Here is a 27,390-nt window from a genome sequence, read left to right on the forward strand (position 1 = left end):
GGAGAATATTTCAAAGAAACCCATGGAAAAATTCACGTCTTCAAAACGTAGCGACAAAAAGATTAGTTAAAATATTATATATTGTTATATAAAATGAAGATGCAGCAGGATTTCTCTTAAGAAAAGCACGATCTTTTAAATTCAATGAAAGTGTATTTGCACTGAGAAATGAAAATAACTTGCAACAAAATATCGTTTCCTACCTTGACCTCTCCGTGAACTTCAATGTATTTTCTCGTTCACTTCACTCTCACACAGGCACAATTAACTTCTAGGTATGTTCTTCAGTTTTAAACAAGTACGAAAAGATATATCCTTGTTAAGACAATTAAAAGAACGTAATATCTGGAAATGCTATCAAGTTGGAAAGTACCTACCGATAAATATGAAAGTTTTTCGATTAGATAATCACACAATCACAATAGAAATGTATGCAAACTATTCGCTCTTTCGATTTATTATTTCTAAAGCTTGTTGTCTTTTATTGTATTTCGAACCAATCAAACCAATCTGTAACTAATTTAGCCTAAGGTAATTGAATCAAATAGAACTTTAAAAAAGTAAAATGCAACTTTACAATCCATCAAACGTTCATGATCTTCGCTTTTTAGTTAAGAGTATATCGCTAGGTTTTTGCGTATTTGTGTATTTATTAATTACATGGACAAACGATAACTTGTTTATTTTTGAATAAAAAACAAGTGGCCATTACATTTTGAGACAATTTGTTTTTATTTTCCTCTAAATATAATCACAATACTAATAAACTACAATTAAATTTTATAGCCATTTCAAAGGCTTTTTAATGTATGATTAAGTAAATCATTGTTCATTAACGCTTGTCAGTCGGTCTTAAAATTATTCCATCGATTGTTCAGAAACAGCAGTAGGATTATAATGTCCTGGCTTGTTAATAAATGAGGTTTCCGCCAAATTATTTCGAGAATCATATTCATGTACATCTGATTTACTTTTCCTAAAGAATAAAGTAATTGCTTAAAGAACCATAATCAATGTAAAATATATCAAAGTTTTTTGTGGTTGTCTTTATACGGGAGCTAATTTACAAATTAACACAAAATGCCTAAATTAATCTAGCACAGAGCTTCGTTAAATTTTGTCTGTATTAAAAAAAATTGCGAACGTCAAACTCTATCTTCTACTGTTGGTTTACAAGCATTTCCAGTAGGAGAAAACAAAAATTATCTTCGCTGATTAAGTTAAATTTTGTTTTCATTGAAAACGAAGGCCTTTACAGTTAAATAGAAATTAATTTTATATAGCAGCTAATTAACTTTATATAGCAGCTAATTAACTTTATATAGTAGCTAATTAACTTTATATAGTAGCTAATTAACTTTATATAGTAGCTAATAAACTTTATATAGTAGCTAATTAAATTTATATAGTAGCTATATGGTAGCTAATTAACTATATATAGTAGCTATATAGTAGCTAATTAACTTTATGTAGTAGCTAAAGTCATTTATTACAGGGTGATAATTTCACCAGGTACTTACGCTTTTCCAAGGGAAGAATCATCTTTACGCCTGAACGATGGCTGTAGTTCTTTATTTCTGATAAACACAAACATTAAAATGAGCAAATTCTAGTTCAAAATCACATTACCCAACAAAATTAATCAATCATTATGTACAGGCGAAAGCTAGACAAGTGTGCTAGTTTCTTTACACGATCATTCATAAATGTTCAACGTACCTTCGACGATGTTTAAATACAAGAAAAACTATGATGACGAAAAGGAGGAAAATGAAAAACGAAGACGCAAGAACGGGAACAAGAATCTTCCAGGTTTTATCATCACTTTCTTGATTTTTCGAGGAAATATTATTCTCAAGCTTGTCAAATTACCAAACATCGCACCACCAGATATGTTGAGAAGCTCTAAAATCACAACTACTTCACTCATGTGCGATGGCATAGAGCCAAAATTTAGCTCAACAGAAGAATTCCATTGGCCTTCAGCGAATTTCAATACACCACTCGATGGAGAGATGGAAAATGGAATCCTTGCACCCATGTGACTAGAGACAGACCACGTGACAGTGACGTTACCAGTGGAGCCTTTTCGTCTGGCTACATCAAATATAATCTGTTGAGGATACTTTTGAGGACTGTACAGAATATTATTGTAATCTTCGACAACTGCTTGATGAGACTTGTAGGTTGAGTCAACTATAGAAAACAACCATGAAATTAGTCACCACATTCTATAAAGTGGTCTCATTATCTACTGTTTGGTTAGAAGTGTCCCCATCATATATTTGCTGGTGGTACAAACAATGAAGTCGAGGGATAATTGGCCTCGTGTACACAATGTAGTCGTACTTTAAAGTAAATATTACGGTTCGAGACAGTGAAGGCTATACCTTAATCTCCATAACTACGATATAATATATTAACGTGCAATTTTCAGATGCAGCAATAAATTTTATTGTTACCGTTATAGCTTCTCTCAAACTCTACAATTCCGTATTCTGCAATAAATGTCCAGAACAGCGCAAACTGAGTTAAATGACAAACTTTGACTCGCAATAATTTGGCTGCACGATCAACTTGCGACCATGGCTTTGGACACGTTTTAGAGGCATCATACCTGATGTAAAACAGTTTTGTTATATATAAAAAACATTTAAATTTGAAATATAAATCTAACATCGTATTTTACAATAAATCCTAAATATTCACGTGAAAATTTAGCTCATTTATTGCAGTAAAACATACCAGGTTTTATTAGTAATATCCCACAGTAAAAGAACAGGGTTCACGTCATTTGTTGTCACATCGTTGCTGACAGTTTTCTTATTGGCATTTAACATTTGATCAACATCATAGAAAAGCGTGATGGTAACGGGCTTCTTGAAGTGATATTTAGACATTAAGGAGTTGTTCTTTGGTTCGTATGCTTTGATTTGGAAACTGTAGTTGCCAAGTTTAAAATGCTACATCGTAGAGAAATAGAATACTCTCAAAACAAAGTCACGAAAACATGTATGATGTATGTATTCATGTATTTCAAGGAAACGCATTAATGACGTTCGTGTCGCAATGTTTTTGTTGCAATATTCGTGTTGTATAATGATGAAAGCCTTTCAAGCTGTTTGATATGAACATGTAAAAAACGAAAGAGAATGACACTGGTGTTCAGTTAACAAAAAAGTCATAGAAATCAAAGATTCAAATGAAACAAATTAAGTAAGTTTTCAGTTTTGCATATAAAATATTTTCCAGAATAAGTATCGTTACCTTCGGTGGTGTAACTACTTGTGGATCAACAATTGTCGTATTATCATCAGTACCATTTTTCATTTCCTTTTCCCCAAGACTGTATACTTGAAACTTCACTTCTTCATCTACAGCACCAGAAGGTACATCCAACGTACCAAACGTGTTGCCAATTTTGGAAGAATCGTTTTCCATGCTTTCGTTTGCGTTGACATTCACCGTGTCAAAGAAGAATGACCCGGAATCGTTTTTAGCAAAAATGAATTCCGTTCTTCCAACAACAATTCCATTAGAAGACATCGATTCCGACTCTAAACCAGCAGCATTGATTGCTATCACAGTGATGTAATATTTATTGCCTTTAATAAGGTCTCCGAGGCTGAATTTAGCGTAGTATGCTTTAGCGTTGCCGATCTCTTGAAACTCCCAAACGTCATCAAGTCCAGGCGATGAACCCCATCCAATTTCGTAAGAAACAATTCCACTCTCAGGATCTTCAGCTTCCCAGTTACCAAATATGATATTGGTGAATACCTTGGTGAAAATTCAATATAGGAACTTATTGCACTGAATATAGACTTAGCTTTTTCTTATAGTACATTTGAGCTTGCATAATTAAAACCCTTTACTAAAATAAGCAACAAGTATTGAATAGTTCCAACGTTATGAATACTTAAAATGTTCATTTGTTGCATTTAACTTCATTTCGTATTGCACATTTCTTACAAGAAAACAAACTTACTTGAAAATCTATGTCTGGTCCTATCAATCCGTCTCTTACAAAATATATTACAGGCGGTGTGGTGTCAACTAGAACACCATCACTTGACCGTGCAGTACACAACCCAGCGTAATTACACGCCAACACAGTGACGTAATAGGTTTCATTATGGCGTAATGTCAAACCAGTTAATGTTTGATTGGAATGACTTGTTGCGTTTTCACACGCCATTATGTCGTCTCGGAGTATCTTGGAACCAATGCACCAAAACACATTTTCAATGTCACTTTCGTTATCTCGAAAATCAATCCAGCGAGCGCTAATAGATGCTGTATTGTTCGTGTAATCTAAATCAGTCTCGGAAAGACTTCGACTGGAGCACTGATGTTCAGAGCTAAGCGTGGTATTGGCTGAACAGTTTCGGTTTTCATCGCTACCTAAACCATCATAGACTAATCCTGCCTCAGGTGAAGTGTTATCGAGTGAGAAAGGAAAGCTATCAGATACCGTTACAAGACCTGATACAGATTTCTGTGTGATGCGAATAAAATAGCTATTTTCTGAGCCAGGCTGGTAGAATCCATCTTCTTCAAAATCTTCTACAAACTCTGTAACGGTTATATTGTCTTGAGAAATATTTTGCTTTATTAATCGATCGTGAATGACCTCGCAAGGATATTTATCACAATGAGAAACTCGAAAGTTCAGAACGTTACGATTCACACATATTGTCATATTACAATTAGTGCATTTTTCTTCAAACCCAGGATACGCTTCATGGTCGGAGTCACAAAGTTGACAGTTGATATGATGTTTGTTTCCATACAATTTTCTACGGACAGAATTTTGGTTGCAAAAGGTCGTAGCATATACGCGCCCAGTCCCCGCTTCGACATAGCTGCTCGGCCAAGTCAGTAAGCCGGGACTTCCAATGAACACCATTTGATCCACAATTGCTACTGATGCACCCATTTGACCTGAGTCGTACCGTGGTCCAGTCTTTGTGACAACTGTTCCTATGCGTTTGCAGCTTTTTTTATTTTCATACATCAATATTTCGCACCCATCTTGTCCATCTGAGGACATTATACCAATAACGGCAATTGTTGTGTTCCCTTCCATTACATCTAAGGAGCCGGTCAAGAATATAAGTGGTGAAACTATGTATCGACAATCTAATACCACATCATTTCCACTTCCAGTTTTCAAATGAAAAACCAACAAGCGTCGATTCTTCACCGATAACACAAAAAGTTCATTTTTCTTTGTCAAATACATGTTATCGACGGATATAACTTCATTTGACAAAGTACGTGAAAGTTTTTTATCATTTCTCCAAATATCGTTGAATTTTTTCGCGTACACATTAATTTCGGACCCAACAATAACTATGAAATCATTATTAATGGCAATTACGCGTATTGACGACGAAGAGCTTTTATTTGGTGCCAATACTTGCAGCAATCTCCAATCTCCAGATTCGTTTGTAAAAAGTGCAACGACTCCATGTTTCTCAATCGGATGAAGTCCACTCACAGCTATTGTACTAGTGCCATCAAATCCAAACTGTTCCCCAACAGTTCTCGATGTAGACCATTCAGCACCTTTAACACAACTCGCGGCCTTGTTGGAAGATGTTGTATTGCAATTTGTAATTATCAAAATTCTGCTTGTTTCTTTTAAATCTTTTTCGTCAATTTTAAATACCATCAATTTTCCATCTCCAGACAGCAAAACTAAATCATTTTTTCCCGAAACTTTCACATATTTCTCATAACTTGAATTCAAAGTAACGAGAGTAAAAAGAGTTGTTTCATCTGAAGATGTGGGGACAATATAGGCAGAATGTTTCGAAGAAACGGCTAGTAAGCCATGATTTAAACTGCTTATCGAAAAACCAAACGCGTTGGTTCTTTGAACTGGTTTTATCTGTCGATCGGGATGAACAACTCGTGGATTATCATTTGTCTTTTTGCAGCAAACATTATTATCATTATGGATGTACGAATGATTGAATATAGTTTTGATATTAATTGTTACATTTCGGGTTTCATTTTGTCCAGATAACACTCGGTAAACGCTTGCTTGGTAAGTAATTTCTAGATTTTGCTTCACCGACGAGTTGACATTACTCACGTTTGAAGAGTGTGCTTTAACTTGTAAAGATAATGGATCAGGGATGTAGTAAGTTTCTTCAACCATACTACGAGGTACTTCTGGGATCGTGAAGTACTTTTGCCATCTCTGTTGCTGTGTGCCAGCAATTGTGTCGGTTGTATCGATCTGCGTGACAAAGAATCACATCATTAAAGAACAAGAAAAAACAAGCATTACATACAAGAGAAAAATCTTACGTAATCACAAAAACACAAAAGAGTGAACTTTTACCCACAAAATTTCAACAATATTTGAAGATGTGCACATGATAAATATCTTTCACAAAACGATAATTTTACATAGTGTGTGAAAGAATTTAGTAACTAGACACGTAAGACTGAAAAACACAACCGTTATATAAGACTGAAAAACACAACCGTTATATAAGACTGAAAAACACAACCGTTATATAAGACTGAAAAACACAACCGTTATATAAGACTGAAAAACACAACCGTTATATAAGACTGAAAAACATAACCGTTATATAAGACATAAAAACACAACCGTTATATAACACATAAAAACACAACCGTTATATAAGACTGAAAACACAACCGTTATATAAGACATAAAAACACAACCGTTATATAAGACTGAAAAACACAACCGTTATATAAGACTGAAAAACACAACCGTTATATAAGACTGAAAAACACAACCGTTATATAAGACTGAAAAACACAACCGTTATATAAGACTGAAAAACACAACCGTTATATAAGACTGAAAAACACAACCGTTATATAAGACTGAAAAACATAACCGTTATATAAGACTGAAAAACACAACCGTTATATGGCTAAGACTGAAAAACACAACCGTTTTATAAGACTGAAAAACACAACCGTTATATAAAACCGTTATAGGTTAAGTTTCCATTGTATTAAGATTTTCCGCTTTCCTACCTTAAAAGCAGATGGTGCATCTGGCGCAATCATGATTCCATCACTCACAGAATCATAACACAATTGATCTTTGTTGCAACTTCTAACAAGAGAACGATAAACAGTATATGGCTTGAGTTTATCACCGCTGAACCTTATGTGTTGCTTTCCACGTGGAATATCGACAAATTTGAAAAGAAATGTTTCGTCATGCCATTTCTTGAAAAAGGATTCAGTGGCATTCGGATATTTTGGTTTCTCTGTCAACGCTGCCTGTATAGATGAAAACAAGGATGATGTGTTGTCTCGAGAAAACCATGACACGATTATTGATTCGGTGTTGGCCTGATAATCAATATCTGACGATGATTTATTCAAATTTTCAACTTCTACAACATTAAAGCCTGAAGGAAAAGCTTTCATTGGACTACAAGGATCCGACTTGATAACTAAAGTATTTCTTGCTCCGTTGGTAAAGCGAACAGCGATTTTAACGAAAGAATGATCCTCAAGAGAGACAATTGCAGCAACTTCAGTTAAGTTGATTGACAAATCCTCCCAGGGTAATATGTCACACTCGCCATTAAGACTTTCAACGCACCATTCAAGTTTAAAAATTCCAGATTCTCTGTCCTCATATTGTAACCATGATGCTTTGACAATCTCTTTGCTACATGTGATTGATACAGGGGAACTTGCTTTCGTGTCTAAAAACAAATTGGGCATTTAGCTATATTTAATAACTGTAGCTATGTAAACTTATTTGAATGTAAGTTAAGATAAGATAATTTCAGTTTACTTTCCTCGTACTTATACATAGAGTATTTCAAATATTAAATATCTAAAGAAAGTAACGACAATCTGCGCATATTTGTACCTTGAGTAGTATTGCATTTTCCAACACCACTGGAACAATTGTTATTTATGTCAGCGGAGTGCTCGACGATCTGCTTTATTACCAGCGGTGCAGTAAGATCAATTTTTATTTCATCAGAAGATACAAGTGTCGACATTCCTGCTTTATTTGTGGCTTTAATTGTGACGAAATACGTTTCATGGTGACGCAAGCGAAGTTTGGTGAGAGTGTGATTTGTTTTCCTTCCAACGTATTGAAAATCAATCTCATTACAAGTTTCCTGAGTAGTACCGAGGCAAATTTCATATTGAGCGATGTCCGATTCGGGATCAAAAAAGTTTTGCCACCTACACAAATGATGTATATATATGAGAATATTTTAAAACATTTTTCTGTTTCATAAAAGTATAAACAGAAAAGAAAAGTAGACACAAAAGTGGACAAAAAATAGACAAAAAGGTGGATAAAACGTGGACAATAGGTAGACATATAAAGACAGACATAACTCGTATTTCTCCCCCCCCTGCTTTACATTAAATGAAGTAATTCTTTAATTGACGAATAATTTTATAAAAACATTCTACTACGACAACAGCTCTATATCTTTTCGTGAAATGATTTCCATATGTATCATGATGCTAAATTACTGCTTACCTCACAGAAAGATGATCAGATATCGAAGTAAACGGCAGCAATGAAGAAATGAAAACACGTCCTGATTCCGGGGCTGTAGCATCGACTATAAATCCATCTGAGTTTACACGATTACTTAAGCCAGCATTATTAACAGCTCGAACAATGATTACGTATGCTACACCATTCTCCAACTCTAAACCTGCAAGTAATAGATCAACATACGCTCAAAGCCTCAAATACAGTGCTTCTGAACATTTAATGAAGGAAGGTGCAATGTTGTTTACATCTTCATGAACACCGAACACGTGAGAAAGAGGGGACAGTGCTGTTTAGTAAACTTTTTAATAAACATATGAGGTAGAGGGGCAGTGCTGTGTAGTAAAAACTTACGAGGGAGAGTGGGCAGTGTTTTTTAATTACACTCCTCAATGACCTTATGAGGGAGAGGGGGCAGTGTTGTGTAGTAAAAATCGATAAAATTAAGTTTGACATATGAGTAAACAAACCTGTAATAGTTATATTGGTTTGAATTCCTGTATTTGAAAATGATTTCGGACAAAACGTGACATTTTCTTTCTGACATAAAGCAAACTGATATGACTGGATGCCACTTTCCACGTCTTGGAAATCTAACCAACGACCATGCACTGTATCACCATCTTTTACATAGTCAACATCAGCATCCGTACCATCAATAACCAATCCACCTGTGGGAGGTGTATAATCAACTGTAACACCATTGGAAGCCATAATGGTCTCAACACCAGCTCCATTGGTTGCATTTAACGTTATGTAAAAACGATTTCCATTATCAACAGGTTGATCAAGATACGCAGATATTTTAGTAGCACTAATTTCCAAAGAAGCACTGGATTTAAAATCACATGAACCGGGACTGGAACCGACGCACCATTTTAGACTAATGACGTCACTCTCGGGGTCTTCAACTTTAAACCAATTGGCTGATACACGTTGACTGCTTTCCTGGAAATCGACGTCTGTCATCAAGTGGGAGCCATCAAATACTTGACTTGGAAGAAGTGCTGAATAAACATATCAACATTTTAAGAAAATGGATAACACTAGTTTACGATTATTTTTAAGTTTACCTGTCTTATCCACCGTCACTGGTTGCGATGCAGTTAAATTAGTGGAAAGACCAGCATTATTTACACTCATGAGCGACACAAAGTACTCTTCATTGTGAACAAGACTTAAATTATACCACGCATAACTTGAGGTGTTTACGACAGCCTTCAACTTTGAAACATCACAGATCATTGGTTTTGTCCCCAAACATACGTAATAATTCGAGATTCCGGACTCAAGATCAACAAAACCACTCCACCGCGCGATAATATCGGACGAGACAAACATATAATGATTACCCAAAGGATTTGAAACTTTTATTTCACCAATGTCTGGTTCAGTTGTATCAATAATAAAAGTAGATGAAGTTAAGCTCGTGGAAAGTCCAACTTCATTCAAAGCAATGATTTTTATTACGTAGCTTTGACCTTCAGTAAGTGACGGTTCTTCGATGCATAAAGATGTTTTGTTGTTAAGGTTACGATTTGAAACAGGACAATCACCGATATTATGTTTCCAACAGAGAGAATATTGATAATTTATTACGTATGACTCGTTGTCATTAAAGTACCATGATGAACAAATATTTCTTTTGTTGGTAAGGTATAAAACTTCTCCTGCAGAGATTATCTCTGAAGTAATTTCAACCTAATAAAATAAACAACATAAAAATACATAGTAACCTAAGCTGACAAGTTTTGATACTGATCAAATCCAATAAAGTCCGTTTTTGTCACTTTCCTAACTTGGCAAACAGCTCCCCCCCCGTAATAAACCCAAACGTAGTATCAAAAAAGGTGGGTGATTCCTGAAAAACCTACCTTGCTACCGACAGGTGGAGTGCTATCAATTAAGATTCCATCAGAATACACTTCAGTCATACCTCCACCTCCATTATAAATTTTCAATGTAACATACACGATTGTACCAGAGCTGACAGCTGGATTGATTTGCAACATCGCAGTTAATGATATTCCAAGTGACGTCAGGGGTAAAACGTCACAGGAGCCACGAATGGTACCTGCACAAACTACGTACATCGAAATTCCTGACTCAAGATCAGAAAATTCATCCCAATTGCTTCTGATGAATGTATCATGCAAGGTTATATCCAGATCAGTTCCCTCACCATCCCTAATGACTCCACCAACAGGAGAAGTCAGATCAACAGTGATTCCTTTGGTGGTTGCAATTGAAGTAAGTCGAGCACCATTAGTTACTCGAACAGTAACATAATATGTTTCATTATGAGTAAGGTTAAGGTTAAATACAGTGGCTCTATTATTTAAACCATAATCTCGGAACGGTGTGACATCACATATTCCAGAGCTTAAACCAACACAAACTTCATATCGTTCAATACCACTTTCTTTATCTGTAAATCCTCGCCAACTTGCCAAGATTTCCGAGAATGAGCTCTGGTACAATCTATTTTTAAAATTAACACTTCCAATAAATGCGATGCCCGACTGTGGAGATGTATTGTCCATTACAAAAGAGTTAGAAATCCCTATCATCTCAAGTCCAGCTATGTTTACTGCTTTGATGACAAGTTGATATTCTGCCAAAGGTTCCAAAGCAAGATCATTTAGCACAAGACTTGTATTTAAACCAGAACTTGTAAATGCCGATAAGCAGTTGGTCTGTTGATTTGCCAAGCAGATTTTCCAATCATATTCTTTGATATTACTTTCAGGGTCATAGAAGCCTGACCAGGACGCACTAAAAAGTTTTTCTTCGTTCAGGAAAACTGTTTTTACTTTATCGTCAACTTTAACAGTTCCCCTATGAGGTGGAGTTGTATCAACTAGAATTTTTCTAGAAAAGGCAACTGTCTCCAGACCAGCTCCATTCTCGGCTTTGACTTTCAAGAAAAACACTGTTCCAGAATTGAGTAAAAATTTAAAGATTATATCTACTCTTTCTTTGACATGTTGAACGACTTGCCATCGGGATAAATCACAATCTTCTTTAACAGTAGTGGCGCAAATGATTATTTTCTTAATATCACTCTCATGATCAAACACAGAATGTATTACAGCTGAGATCTTCAAGGATTTGTCAATATAGCAAAAATATTTGAGATGCTCACATTACTGTTCATGTTGTTTGCCGTTAACGTTTCTTCATTGGAAACGATGTCATCAGTTTTAGCAGTTTTGTTGCCTGAAGTTATTTGAAGTGCAACAACCGACGTCGCTACAATTCGGTTAACTGTTGGAGGAGAAGCGTCCATAACAAAACCGTTTGAAGAACTTGTCGTTGACAAACCAGCTCCATTAACCGCAGTTACTATCACAAAATACCTAATTCCTTGCTCCAAACCAACTTCAAGTTTGGCATGACGATCGAGATTAACCGAAGTCTTATTTGTGATATCACAGGTATCTAAGTAATAAAACAGAATGAAAATAGCATTGTTCATAATTAAATAAAAACTTTTGTAAAGACAATGTACAATACTCGTAGCAAGCTCTCTGAATGCCCATAAAGTATAAATTGCAAAATAACTATACCTGGGGAGGTTCCAATACAATATGAATACTCATTTACACCACTTTCTGGGTCAAGGAAAGCGTCCCACGATGCTGATAACTGATTTAAATTACTCTGATAGTCCACATCAACGGTATCATTTCCATCTCTAACACTGCCTGGCGTGGGTGGTAGTCGATCAACGATTATTTGTGGTGAGGTCATGGTGGACTGCAGGCCCAAAACATTCTCACCAATCACAGTTAGGTAAAACATCAATCCATGGGATAAATTAAAATTAATTTCAGCGAAATCAAGCGATAGGTTGCCACCATCCAGTTTCATGAATGAATACAAGTCATCTTTCCCAGGAGCACTTCCAATACCAAACTGATATTCTTTCATAGCACTTTCACCTTCATGCATAGACCACGTGACGATAGGAGGAGTAACGTCAACAATATAAACCACTCGTGTACCATGTGATCCTCCAACTTTAAAAACTCCAGAAGATGGTCCAGTGCGATCAACTGTAAAACCATCTGAGAAAGCTGAAACAGTCTGATGACGTACGTTGGAAGCTTTTACTTTCACACTATAATGTTTTCCATGTAGTAAAGAAACATTGTGGAACTGATGAGCTGTTGTTTTCAATGGAGGATTAACTTTAGTTAAAGGTGACGAACAATTAAAATCGTCACCTGCTTGCTTAGTTGCCTTTCCATAACACCATTTATAATGATCTATACCATAAACAGGATCTTTGAAACCGCTCCAATGTAACCAAACTGCTTTGTCATCAAGTTGAAAGTCTCTGTCATAGACAAAAGGACCATCGTAAACAATGCCTGGTGTAAATTTACCTAATCTTACCAAGAACTCATTAGAACAGCTGGTCCTTGATAACCCTGCACCATTCATAACACGGACACATACGGAATACTTTCGACCAGAGTAAATTGTTTGACCTTGAATCACATAACCGTTGATTGTGCCTGAGATAAAATGTATACAAAATCAATGAATGTTTTGGTTAGTGAAATACAAAATTTTAAACTAATATGACATATGTGCAAAAATATAACTTGGTATTGCAGTAACATGAATTATAATAAGCCAATCGTGAAATTTATTAATAAAGAAAGCTGAACATGGCCATCATAGAAGTGTCGACACATGCAAAAATATCGTTAGATAAAAACGAGTAATATATAAACTTTCCAAACAAATCCTACTAGAAAACAAAGTTCAATTAAAAAATCAAATAAAAACTCACCTGTAAACTTTATTGGTGAATAATAAGCATCACTTAAATTTTTAATCAATTTGCCAGATGATGATATTCCCCAAGCATAACTTCTCAATCCACTCTCCATATCAACAAATCCGCTCCATTTCACAACAAACGAAGCATTGTAAGTCACGTTAGGATTACCATCATAATTAGCAGGGACAACAAAGTTTGCAGACACCAATCCTGGGGACGGTGGGCTACGATCAATAACCACCCCACTTGTCACAAATGTAGAATAACGCTGAGCTTTATTCGAAGCTCTTAAATATATGTACACAGTTTGACCAAGCTTAAACGAAACGCTGGAAATTAGATAGCGAGAAACATTGTGAGAAATGTTGTTAAAGTTTTGAGGATTTTCCAAATCAGGAGATGTATCGATCATCCATGAAAGACTTTCGATACCACTTTCCAAATCATGAAGTTGCCATGTTACTAAGATGCCATTCATTTGAACACGAAACAAAGTTTTAACATCACTAAATATAGGAGGTGTTGTATCAATGACCACACCAGATGTCCAATATTCTTTACTCAAAAACACATTGTTAGTTGCACGTATTCCTACGGCATAGCGTCCACCATTTTGAAGTTCTATCGCTTGTCTTCCTGATCCATCAACAACAACACGAGTCGAATATATGGAAATACCTTTGATAGTATGAAATGACATAATGTAGTTTGCCGTATTGATATCCTTAATAGCGAACTGATACGATCTTATCCCAGTCTCAGTATCATTACAATGAAATGATATGATAAGCTTCCTAACTTCCCCAATATAACTTGATCGCTTTCCATCTGTTGTGACATCATTTACGTTAAAACAATCTGGTCCCGTGCCATCGACAAGAAAACCATTGCTCACCCCAGTTGTATTAAGGCCAGCTCCGTTTTGAGCTTCAACTTTAAAGGCGTATCGTTGGCCGTGTACTAGAAGATTTCCTGGAAATGAAACCCTGGTTGGTCTCTCAAGGCCTCGAATTGCTAAAGGGTCGTAAATGTTTAAGCCATTGGCAACATCAATAATGGCGATCCTGTAGATTGCAATATGACTTTCTGGATCAGTAAATTGCAAGTTGGCATTCACTTTTGGACCGAGTGCCATGTATTTATAATCCTGGTACAAATTATCTCCATCATTTATGTAACTTATGAGAGGCGGTGTTAAATCAAGAGTAACTCCATCACTAGACATAACTGTTTGAAGGCCAACATGGTTTATGCACTTCACCGTAGCAAAATAACGAAAACCGTGGATAAGAGTAATGTTTTTCATCTTGAACGTGGTTTGGTAGGGTAAAACATTCTGGTAAAAGACGACATCTACCATTCCAGGCAAAGTACCAAATCCAATAAGTACTCGAGCAATACCAGAATCAGCATCTTTACAACGCCAGCTTGCACTCAGCGAGTTCGTCTGACTTGTGTAGTCATGATCGAAAACAGCCCCATCATAAATTGATCTGTTGAACACAGGCGGAGTGGAATCCACAATAATCCCGTTCGATGTTGCAATTTTCGATGGAACACCAATTACATTTACTGCAATGACTCGTGCATAGTAAGTAATGCCATTCTGGAGTTCAGACACTTGTAAGTTTGAGCTGACAGAGGATGTGTGTAAGCCAACATCAGTGAATGGTTGGATATTAGAAGTATTTGGTGACGTTCCAAATGCTAATTCATAATGGTCAATGGATGTTTCGTTTTCATAAAAACCTTGCCATCTTGCATAAAGTATGTTATTCTCACGCTGAAATAAAACATTCGTACCTTGATTTCCATTGAATACACTACCTCGTACAGGAGGACTGGTATCAAGTAAAACACCATTGGTCCAATAGCTACCTACGTTACCAGCTCTATCTGTAAGTAGTAGGTGAGCAAAACAATACGATCCAGATTGAAGATTGAGATTTGTGAAAGTGTAAGATGTTAAAGAGTTTGGTATCTTTACAAAGGCATGTACGTCACAAACGAGAGTTGGTCTTGAGCTTAAACATACTTTAGTTTCCTTTACGCCAGAGAAATCCGTGACACCAGACCAATGTAATCGATAAATGTTAGAAAATGATTGATATCGAGCATCTATGGTATCCCATCCGTCAAACACGTATGCTACGAAAGGAGCTTGGTCATCAAAAATCAATGGTGTCGACGAAGAAACAAATGATAATCCTGCCGAGTTGGAAACTTTGACAGTAATGTAATATTTTCGACCGTTCATCAACTTTATGAAATCGGATAATGTCCAATTCACTTTAACGACATTGCCAACATCATTTATTTGACTTGAAACAAATCCTATGACATCATTACCTTGGGGATACGATGATACTCCTACACTGTATTTAACTATGTTAGAATAATCCTCCTCCATCTCAAAATAGGCGGAAAATACATGACTTGAATTACGAGTGAACATTATTTTGTGTCCCTTCCTCCCATGATGAAGTGTTAATATTTTAGGAGGTGTGACATCAACTATAAATGGTTCTGATACCGAATTTGACTTCACTCCGGCACGGTCTTCAGCTTCAACAACGACTGAAAATGCTCCATTAGGTATAGCAACGTGAATCCCACTTACTGCAACCCTTCCAACAGTTTTGACAGGTGTAATGAGCTTTGCCGAATCATATGAGAAAACAGATAGTCCAAAATGTTTGACTCCTGAATGGTTATCGTAGAAACTTAACGCATTACATGTACCATCAGTTATCTTAAGCTTGTCCCTGTCGGCAGGACACCAGTACCAACGTGCCCAGGCGGCTTTGTTAATCCACGTGACCTCAAGAGGTGGACCACTATCACCAGCTATAACTGTACCAGTATGTGGTGGTGTAAAATCTACCATAGCTCCGTTGCTGCTTCCATTAACGCACATATGAACTCGATTACATGCAGTTACTGTGATATAATACTTTACACCACTCTCCAAAGAGCTACTGCTAATTATTGCTTGGGTATTTAAACCATTGCTTCGCATTGGTGTCACGTCATCTGAGCCCGGTGTCTTACCCAGTCCAACAAAGAACTCACCAATACCACTTTCTGCATCGGAGAATGCATTTTCCCAGTGCGCTGAAAATTCGTCCACCTGTGAGCTGAATCTAGCATCAATACCCTTAAGTCCATCTCTGATGTACGTAGGTAAAACCGTGGGACTGGTTGTATCAATTAATATCCCATCTGTAAAAATTGTCTTAATAAGCCCTGCATTGTTTTGAAATTTTATTGTAATATAATACCTCACCAATGACGTAAGGTTAACATCGCTGAATGTCACCCATGTTGCATTAGAATGATGCGATTTAAAGGTGGTCAAATTGTCAAGATTAACAAATGGATGAACATTTTCCCCACCTGGATAAGTACCAACAGCAGCTTCAATGAAACGGATGCCACTTTCTTCATCCTTACATGAAAACATAGCAGTGAGATTAGTGAGATCGCGTACAAAGTCTTTATCAAAGATATCATTTGGAGTAAGAACGTCAAGAGGACGACCATTGCAAGTTGGAATAGTGTTATCAGGAACAATACCAGATACATTTACTGTTGCATAAAGACCAGCAGCGTTCGTTCCTTTAAGTAATGCTGTGTACTTTTTGCCTGCAATTAAGTTTAAATCAAAAAGTAATGGATATCTTTGTGTGATTGGTATCATGACGAATGATGTTGCATCACTTCCTGTTTTTTCGTCCATTAGCTTCCACTCGTAGCGAACAATGGGACTTTCAATATCTAGAAAATCCTGAAATTTCCCAGAAACACGTCGAAGAGAAGGAACAAAACCCATGCCATTTTTCCTACAACAAAGCCACGTGGTATCGGTGGAGTAGTGTCTATTGTAACACCATCACTACAGGCTATCGTAGCCATTCCCAAGAGATCAGTGATTTGAATTCGCATGTAATATTTGCCACCGTTTGGTAAATTCAATTCAGTCTTTTTAATTACATAACTTTCACCAATATCTCGCATGCTTAAAACGTCAGCTTCATCATTAGAGAATGTACATCTTGGCCTTGATGATACCCCCCATTTAATGCTGGAAAGATCCCCAAATGTACCTACAAATCCATAATGTACAGCTAGATATGTCTGATCGGATTGAAAATCAAGGTCTTTAGAAGTTTCACCATCATTAACAAATGTTATAACTGGAGATCGTCGCTTTGCTGTAAACATAGGACAATGAGCAATAGGACTTTTCATACCCAAACCATTGTAGGCATATACACCTACATACACAGGTCGTCCATGCATTATGTTAAGATCTGTAACGAGCAAGCTTTGTCTTTCACCGTGAATAGAAAAATGATCATCACCAGAACCTCGGATGGAGCCAATTATTACGACATAATTTTGAATTTTTGTATCTTCCGCAAATCCACGCCATTGGACGAAGTACTTTTTACTGGCTACTTGCTTTGCACTACATTGCCCTATTCCAGGGGTGTGGTATCTTTATCACGCTTGCAAGTGCTAACAACAGTTTTGTGAATAGAGCGAGTGGACCAACTCCATTCTGCAAATGTTTTCTTACGACACCAGCGTATCGAGATGCGAATTCGAAACCATTTCTTGACTCGGATCCTGATACAAAGTAAAAATCTATACCATAACCATACTCGTATCGACAATGGTGTCATTTGCATCTTCATTCGCAAACATGCCCGTAATGGCCATTTATCAACCCGTACAGCAAGTTCTGGGATGAAGTAAGTCTCTAGCAACCTCGCTTCGACACTCACTCCTCCTTCAACTATGAGAATTACAAGGCTTGCTCCAGCTTCTACATTAACCCAGGCCCCTGGAATGAGCGCAAGACGGACTTCCTTCTCACGAAGACACAATGAGATCCTGTAGTTGGCGTACAAATTAACATCAACACCAAAGTAGAAAACAACTGCTATTCCAACCACGGGAACAATCAAATATTGGCGAGGATATAGGCAAAGAGCCTAAAATTTAAAATTTATGGCATTTAGCTTTACTCTGTCTACATGAAAAAAAACAACCTACGTATATCTCACGAGTAAAGTTGTGTTTAACAAAACTACACCAGAAAAAACAAATGAAAACGCTCTCAACAGCGAAAAACATGGAACCCTTTTTTCAGATTTTATGCTTACAATTTGAAATAAGACATTGAATGATCCCATTTTACAAGTTCACGTTCATTTTTACGAAAAGATGTTGCACTAACCTATTTTGGGTTCACCCTCAAAATTCCAAGAACATGCAACACTTTCTGTGGAAGGCCCTCGTCGTCTTCTTCGATGCTCGAGTTCTGCTCTGTACACATCTGCATCAATTGATAGATCAAAATTGCTTATTTTCTTGCGCTCACCACATTTCATTTCTCCAAAAGAAAACAAACGTTTGGCTGGAATAATCCAATCATAGCCAACTCTAAGGAACAGACAATTTTCAGTGATGTCAAAACCAGTCGAGAGAATTGGTACCTTGAATTTGAAAAATCTATCCTCAAAATCGCCAGCGATTCTTTCAATTTTATCTTTCTCTGCGAATGTACCACTAGAAAATGCGGTGACAAGATGCTCAGAATCAACTGTCTGTACGGCTTCAAGACCCGTGGGAGTTCTTACAACTCTGTGAACTGTAGATTCATCCAATACATTAGATTTAAGACTGTGGAATTCAAGTCTACATTGAAAAGCAACAACAAGAGCACACTTTGCCACAGCAGCATAGTCGATACCAAATTGTCGAACAATTGTAAAGCCACGTACATGTTGCCCAGTCTCTACTGTACGTTTATTTGACAATATTCTACCAAATGGACTTACATCGTAAGAAAATGCCTTGAAATTTCCGCTATCAACAACCCATACTCGACTATCACGACTGTCGTAGGACAATGATGTGGCCGAGTGAGAAAGGGATTTAGTTTCTCCAATATTTACCGCAGATGGCTTTGTGATTGACATACTATTTCGAACATCCGACAGTTTTACTGCAAAGAGAGTATTTCCCCCACCACTCATCCAAAGGTACGTACTCTTTACAACCGCTAGACCACCCATGTCTCCTGTAAATTCTTTACCATTGTTTTGAAGAACAATTATCTTGACAATTTGAGGATTTGATGACCTGATGTCAACAATAACTAATAGAGAAGGCTTATTGGTGTTTGCTGCGATACCACGCATGCCCAGTATAACTTCGTTCTTGGTTAATGGAGCAATGCTGCGAACTTTATAATCATCAAAAAGACCTGGAACCAACCACTTTCCACTTGAACGGAATGAAGACAAGTCATCAAGATGAGGGAACTTCCAAACAAACACTGTCTTTAAATACAACTTTGACGAGCGACGTAGAAATCTTAAGCATACTTCCGAAGAGCAATAGGAATATTGATTCCATGGTTTATAATTTCGAATGTCCAAACCTTTTTGTCTCAACTGAATTCTATTCAAGAATGATATAATTCTATCAAGAAAGCCGTTCACATCATTAGAAGCCTTTGTCACTTTATCACCGTAATCCTTTAGTTGGTCATCAAAAATGTCAGTGAAGTCAGATGTTTTGTCAAATAAATCAAGAATAGTACTTCGCAATGGAACAACAACATTTTGAGCGGTCTTGGTGAAATCAGTCATAGATCCGACAACATTGTCTACAGCTTGAAGACTAGGATTAATGATGCTCGTTTTTCGACTGAGATCCGAGGCTAATTGCAATTTTTTCTGGACATTTTGCAAGTTATCTTGGAATGGTTTGATGTTTTCAGAGTAAATACTTTTTAGTTTGCCAAATACTTCCTCCACAAGTTTTTCAATTTTCATTTTCGTCTCCTTGGCTTTCTTGATATTCTGTGCAAAATCTTTTACTTTTTTCATCAAATCACTGACGGAGCGTTTTTGAATCTAATAATGTACAGGAAAAAAACAGGTCAGTAGAAATAACGGAAAATCTACATCTAAGATCTAATATATAATTGTCCCCGAGCACTAGCTTGACTTGAGACGACACTTATTAAAAAATATTTTATGAAAACATAAACACATGAAAAGTTTCTACCTTATTGTCATCATGTGAAAATTTTCCAGTTATCCTGCGAGATAAGTCTTTTATCGTTAATATTTCATCTTTCAGTGAAAATTCTTGCACTAATTTTGAAATATTTCTTACTCTATCTACAACATCGGAAACATCTTTAACAGCTAATTCGCATGGTTGTAAGCTCTCCAACAGTTCTTTGCTGTCAATTTTCTTCTTTAAAAGTTTGATTTTTTTTGAAAGTTCTCGTGCTTGCATGATAAAAGCCTGCGATAGACAAGTTCCACCTCTTACACATTTTCTTAAGCTTAAGTTTTCCCACTCGTTGGGCAAAAGATCAAAAAGGACTTTCACTTCATTCCTCAACGATTTGTACTCGCCATACGACGCTTTTCCAAATGTTTTTGCGCTCTTACTACATTTGCTTAAAATATTTTTGAATATTAAGTTTATGTTTGAGCAGTTGGGCAAGTGACTAACTTCTCGAAGAATTGGTGAAAAATTATTTGAAAATGGCTTTATTTCAATGAGCACCGCTTCCACTTCGGCAACAGATTCAGAAATTTTTGTCAATTCTGCACGAACTTCGACAAGTGGTTCTTTCAATAGGTTCAGTTTTGCAACTCCTCGTTCAACTAAGGAATCTGTTTCTTTTGTTACAAACTCGCGGATTCTCTTGAACAAGTTATCGCCTTTAATCTCACGAACTCCTTCATTGGCAATGTTATGAAATTCGTTACAAAGCTCACGAAGTTGCTTGTCGAAATCTAGTTTGAACTTACGTCTCAAATTCAACCTGTTCATTTCTCTCTCCCATCGTCGAGCGTTAACAGCAAAGTCAGCAACTTTGTCAGCAGCTTCACGTGCTTTTTGAGCATGTTCAGGCAATCTGTTCAAATGCTCCACTACTTCGTTAATAATACGTGACGTTTTGTGAACCCTTCTCCAAAATTTATTCTCATTCTTCAGTAAAGCCAAAAATTCTTCAAGCGTTTCGGAAACTCGCACAAACTTACCAAGACGTTTTCGCAAATTTTGTTGTTGCCAGTTTTCGACATTTCTGACCACAGATTTGAAGCGGTTTATAAAATCTTTGATACCCCGTGAGTTGGTAGTTATAAATGTAGTTAATTCTTTTACTGCATCTTTCGCTTCAGATTGAATATTATCCAATATTTCCCCTGACAAATCAGCAGTTTTGTAGCAAAATCCCGACAGTTCATTCGTTGCATTTCCAGCAAACTCTGCAACGTTATCAGCTAAGTCATGAACATTTTGCAGCGAAAACTCCAAGTTTGTCAAAAACCTATTCACGAACGTCTTGGTAGAGAGGGAAAGATTATGTTGAAGTTTGTTGATAAGATCTTCCACAAAAATCGTTACATTCACGACTTCTGATAAAACATTTTGTGCTTCATCTTCAATTTTTCTTATTGAAACTATTGTTCCATTTTCTAAATTTTCGCCAAACTTTAGCAATTTACCAGAGGATTTTAACATAAAGTCCTGGAATTTACAAATGTTTATGAGACCTCTTTTTGAAAATCGTCCTATCTCCTTTAAAAGTTCTTTTAAAAATTCCCCAGTTTCGCTAAAATTTAATAATTTTCCATCTTCGATGACAAGAATATTCTGAAAGTTCTGCAAAATTTTCTGAAACCATTCTTCGATTTTGAGATTTGTAGTGTTCGTGTACAAACCAGGGTTCACCGATATTAAGTTCTTCCTAAAACTTGGTAAAATATTTTGGAAAAATTTCTCCAAGTCAAAACTTGGATCATCGAAGTGATCAAATATTTCAGACAAATATTGAAAAAATTTTCTCAGCTCTTCAAAACCTGAGTCAGAAAATTTAACATTAAAATTGAAACGAACTTGCCAATCGAACGATAATCCGAAATGAAAAAGTTTACTTTCGCCAGGGATTGCAAACTGTGGTAGACTTGGACGAGGTAATTCAATTCTCGAGATATCTCTAAACTCTGCAAGCATTCCCAGAAATTGGTTACAGAAATCAATTAGAGCTGTTGTCACAGTATTGAACTCATCAAGAGAAACTGGAAAGCGCAGGGAAAATTTAAAATGAATCATTTCAAAAAACTCCGATGGAACATCGACTCCCAATTTCTTGAAATAATCAGCAACCGCATCTCCAACAGAATCAAATGATCCGGAGATATGTTGAAGAAATTCTTTGATGTTGAAACGAACAGGAAAACCACGAGGAAGATCGACGTTAATTTTCAAAATGGTATCAACCAATTCTGTCAGGAATTTGAAAGCTTCGGAAAATGAACTGTTGGAGACTTGCAAGTTTTTAAGATTTCGCAGAAGAGTCTTGACTGCAGTAGCAATTCTTGTCCATAACTCATTAGAACGCAAAGCTTTCTTTATATTCATAGCAATATTACTAAAGATTTTACCAAAGCGTGTTGCTTGAAGAGAACGACGAAGGAACTCCACTGTTCTCTCTATGAACTGTAAGAATGCTTTAGCATCTAATGGAAGATAGTTTTTTAATTTGTCAATAAAATTTTGTATATGTTTAGCAAAGATGGATGTCAAGGAGTCGATGTTCGAAAGAATATCATCTGCCGAATCAGCAATGGAGTGAATTAAATCTTTGGGAATGTCATTCTTGAATCGCGCTGCCATTTTGAAAGCTGCCTTGCCGGAAAGGACAACAAAACTCCATTGCAGGACATGCGCACGAAATAGAGCACGATTATCCAAGTCTACTTCAAACTTACCGCCAAATATGCTGATCTGTAGTTTTACTTGATTCACAAATCTGGAAATAAATTACAGGAATGATATAAGTAAAAACAACCTTACCAATGACCTCATAGCTGAGATTTTACCTGATCAAGGCTTCAGCTCCTGCGCGTTTACCGCCAAAACCTTTCATCCATTCTTTCTTAGGACCTAAAACAAATTCGCGAGGTTTGAGCGCAGGAATTAGCGCTCTCTTTTTCCTCCGAATCGCTTCTCTTCGCTTTCGAAGTTTTTTTATAGTATGATGGGAATCTTCGCCATGTTTTTCTAAAAATTCAGTGATTTTTGCGTCAAGTTCATCGCCTTCTTCAGCAGACCAAAGTGCATCTTCAATCCCATCTCGCATTTCATTCGTAATATTTTGACGTCTTTCAAGAAACACTTCTACAACACCAGCTTTTACACTTCTATGATAATCTTTTTTCAAAGTTAGCAGTAAATGATGGTCAGTTTGAGAAGGTGGAAGTTTCCTCAAAGCAGATACTGCCGAGTAGCGAATACCAGAACTGTCGTGGTCCAAGTGACGAATAATCGTTGACAGTGATGAAATATGACCAAGATTGCCAAAAGCCCATAGATGATTACGTAAATATGTCTCGTGTGATTCACTTTCATCGTCATGGAAACGAGCTGGGTGTGTTTTAAAACTGTAAAGAAGATGGCGAGCAACGGTATCGGATAATGATCGGTTGTAGCCTGCTTCGTGAATACGACGAACTAAACCAGACAAAACCAACATGGCACGGACAGTCACTTCGTCATTTTTGCTGCTATTCTTATGAAGATACATCAAAGCATGTATCAGTTCCGGGTACAAAGGACCGGCCGGTATAAAGAAAACTGCCTCAATCAAACTAGAATGTTCTTTCACGGTCAAAGGACGAGGATTGTCACTTGTTAGTAAATGCGCCAATATTTTCTGTGTTTGATGGTCTCCTTTGACCACGAGAGCTCCTACCAGTCCAGACCAAGTCGAAAAATTTTGATGCGATCTTGAGAGAACAAGTTGAACAATATTTCGGTGAGCATCGTCGCTCAGTCGTGCCAAATAATGAAATTCTTTTACACATTGTGATAATTCGTTCTTTTTTACTGAAGGATCCGAGTAACAACGAAGTAATTCGTAAAAAGTTCGCGTTGGTTTTTTTGGATCGCCATAATCTGACCATCGAATATGATGAAAATGGGAACAAGTGAGAGTGTCTTGTTTTAAATCAGATAAGACCGACTTGACGCTTTGCTGCCCTGTTGATCGTTTACTCCTTTGAGATTTGCTTATGCATTTGAGAAGTGTCAGGTGGCTTTCTCCTGAAGCTTTCAAATTGAAATCTGGTTGATCTTTAAAATCAGGATTATTGACAGGATATTTGAACGCAGTTTTGTCATGAAGTTGTGAGAAATGTGTTCTTTTAACTGATTTAATGATGTTATCTTCAATTTTTACAGCTGAATTGTAGTGACTTTTAACATACTGTTTACCTTCCACAGGTCTGCCATCAGCATGCTCAATAAAATCATCACCACTCCACTTTTTTGTAAAATCAGCGTGAGATACGTTTCTTTGAATGATGTCATAATAGGTCACGTGTACACCAGAATCATCCTCTTCCTTGGTGTTGAATGACGTCACATTAAAGTCATCGTGAAGTTTCAAATGAAATGCACTTACAACTCCTAAAACATGATAAATCCTCAATAAATTTTATTTTTGATAAATCGACATCAGTCAGGTTTTTACTAGCCAAGGGAGCACTCGCCAAGTACTATCAAACAAAGTTTTCACTTCACCTCAATTTTCTTTAAGTAAACCGTTAATAAGCGACCTGTTACGCAGTGTGACAACAGGTCAAGCTCCAGAAACAATAAATTTAACACATTATTATATATTCGTAATGAAATCATTGGACAACAAGCAAATGACAAAGGTATCTTTAAACACGATTTTTTGATTTGTAGTTCAAGGACAAAATTTGTATTTACCATCCAAAGATGGACATATAAGTCCTTAACTTTTAATATATTCTTTAGTTACCTTTCTTTAATCCTACAAGGTTAGGGATGTCATCATGAGGATAGAACACGTGAGAAACCATTCCTTTAGAATCTTGTGTAAAGAAGAACGGCTTGGATAGTTGCTCTTCTAGATTGTGATCAACAACGTGTTTGATGGTTCGACCACCTTGAGTTCGTACGACTCGAGGACTGCGTATTGTTAACTTTGCAACATAATCGTTATTCTTCAATGTCGTATCATCCATTACGATCACATTGATCTGGAAAACATTAGTAAATTTTAAACCAAAAAAATATGATAGTTTTTCACAATAAAAAATTCATTTAGAGCCGCATTTATCAACTATAATAAAGGGTTTCAATGGTTCTTAAGTTGATGTCCGTATTGGTGTATCGAGTCCAGTAAAAGATGTGTAAAAACTTCCTAACCACCAGTGCAGTAGCTTGCCTTCATAGCAGGGGGGAATATTCCTGTATGCATGTTTAATCCAGAGAAAATCGATTTTTAAAGAAACTTAATACGGAAGAACATGAACATTGCCCTCCCGCCCGCCAAACATCGAGTGCTAGAGCGTATTTATAAGAAACTGCTCTACAGCTAATTTTCTTTTTAGGCATGTTGAGAATTCCCTCTAAAATATTCGATTGGTCAGACTAAACGAAAGACAAACTTTGAAAACCGCACAATTCATACGTGCATATTCGCATGCAACTTCCTTTATATTTCGTCAAAATAAATTATTCAAATACAACGGAAGTATGAAAACTACTTTTTCTTCTCACAGAGAGGAGGAAAACCCTCTCACATGCCACTCAACTTTTCTTTGATAACAAACTCGTCTTTGTTTTAAATTTTAAACGCGAAAGTACACTCACAGTTTGAACCGTTGAACCGTGCAATAGTGTTATATTGTATTCAAATCTCAAATCTTGCTGGCATACACTTAGTATTTTAACAAAACACCGAACAAAAAATTAATCACTCCTTAGTATCATTTGACAAAGGATTTATTTTAAATTAGGTTTTCCATTCTGAATTAAGGCCTTGGCAAATAAAATATTAAATATCTCTTAGTGCATTGAACTCGAATGAATGTAGAAAAAATTCAGGCACTCGTCAAATAACGAAATTGGTCATTTTTCAAGCCGTTTCTTTGAGCAAACATAAATAGAAAGAGTCATTGGCACATGCTTTATCGGAAGTTTGATGTCATAGCTAATTTATGCGTGTACCATTCCGCCATTCGTTTTCAGCTGAAATTAAAAAACCATGTTGGAAAAACCGAATCCGAAATTCGCTTTTCGTTTTTCATTCAAGTAAAAAATCGTCAAACACCAAAAACAAAAAAAAATTAATTCGATATTTGATATGAATGAAAACGAAACACGCATTTAATTTATATATTTGTGCTTAATAATTACATTCCTTTTAGTCAGTAAAAAAACCAACAGTCTTTCTTTCATAGCGTAGCAATATATAGCACTCAGACGAAATGTCTACATCTTTTTTCTTATTGCCCGCATATTTTATGATTAAACAAATTTAACTGTTGCCATGAGGTCGAAGTTTTCAGTATTATGCGTGTTTACATTATTGCTACTTGATGGTAATGCGTTCCATCATGTCATCGACAAGCAGATAACCACAACGTTCTTTTGTTTTGGGCCCACCAGCATGGCGTCATAAAAACCCACAAAATATGCCGAATGAAAATTCCGAACTTACCTCATACCAGCATTTCTGCAATGTGACCTTGTTTATGATATATTAAGTCGAGCCTCTGCATGTATTAGCTACAGTGCAACTTGTTGAACTGTATGTTATATAAAACTTATTTTCAGCAAAAATATTGCTGTTAATTACAATAATTGCAACGGACTCAATCTTATATGAAAATTTCCAAGCATTGTGAGGTTTAGCCGCTAGTCATGAAAACATACCTTGGTGTTGATTTTGAAATTCAGTTCTTTAGTAGATCTATCCCCACGATGAGTGTGAACCTCTAGGTTATAATCGTAAAAGCAATTTAGACCATGATGTATCCTCAGATGGGCCACAGCATCACTAGTGTGAAAAAATGAGAATAGAATCAGACAGCCAATTAGAAGCATTTTGAAGGCTAAGCTATCAGGTCCATGTAAACTACTAAATATTAGAAGGACTGTGGGATTCTGAAGAGAATCTCCAGCAATATGTCTCAAC

General features: G+C 36.5%; 1 protein-coding gene across 1 annotated transcript; it reads right to left on the reverse strand.

The window, feature by feature from the left end:
• Window positions 1–708: 708 nt before the first annotated feature.
• LOC124445179 lies at window positions 709–27,316 on the reverse strand. The gene is given in 24 exon segments (XM_046995886.1): window positions 709–976; window positions 1,521–1,577; window positions 1,720–2,196; window positions 2,463–2,617; window positions 2,746–2,963; window positions 3,268–3,780; window positions 3,989–6,250; window positions 7,033–7,718; window positions 7,889–8,214; window positions 8,522–8,702; window positions 9,010–9,546; window positions 9,613–10,240; window positions 10,414–11,676; window positions 11,679–11,980; window positions 12,109–13,062; window positions 13,344–17,174; window positions 17,177–17,827; window positions 17,830–18,334; window positions 18,407–18,429; window positions 18,580–20,266; window positions 20,421–23,190; window positions 23,261–24,848; window positions 25,207–25,447; window positions 27,129–27,316. Coding segments are annotated over 22 exon segments (19,941 nt in total). The 5' UTR covers window positions 27,300–27,316; the 3' UTR covers window positions 709–976; window positions 1,521–1,577; window positions 1,720–1,747.
• Window positions 27,317–27,390: the final 74 nt, after the last annotated feature.

Source organism: Xenia sp. Carnegie-2017, unplaced genomic scaffold, assembly GCF_021976095.1.
Source record: "Xenia sp. Carnegie-2017 unplaced genomic scaffold, XeniaSp_v1 HiC_scaffold_22, whole genome shotgun sequence".
In the NCBI taxonomy this organism is placed as follows: domain Eukaryota; kingdom Metazoa; phylum Cnidaria; class Anthozoa; order Malacalcyonacea; family Xeniidae; genus Xenia; species Xenia sp. Carnegie-2017.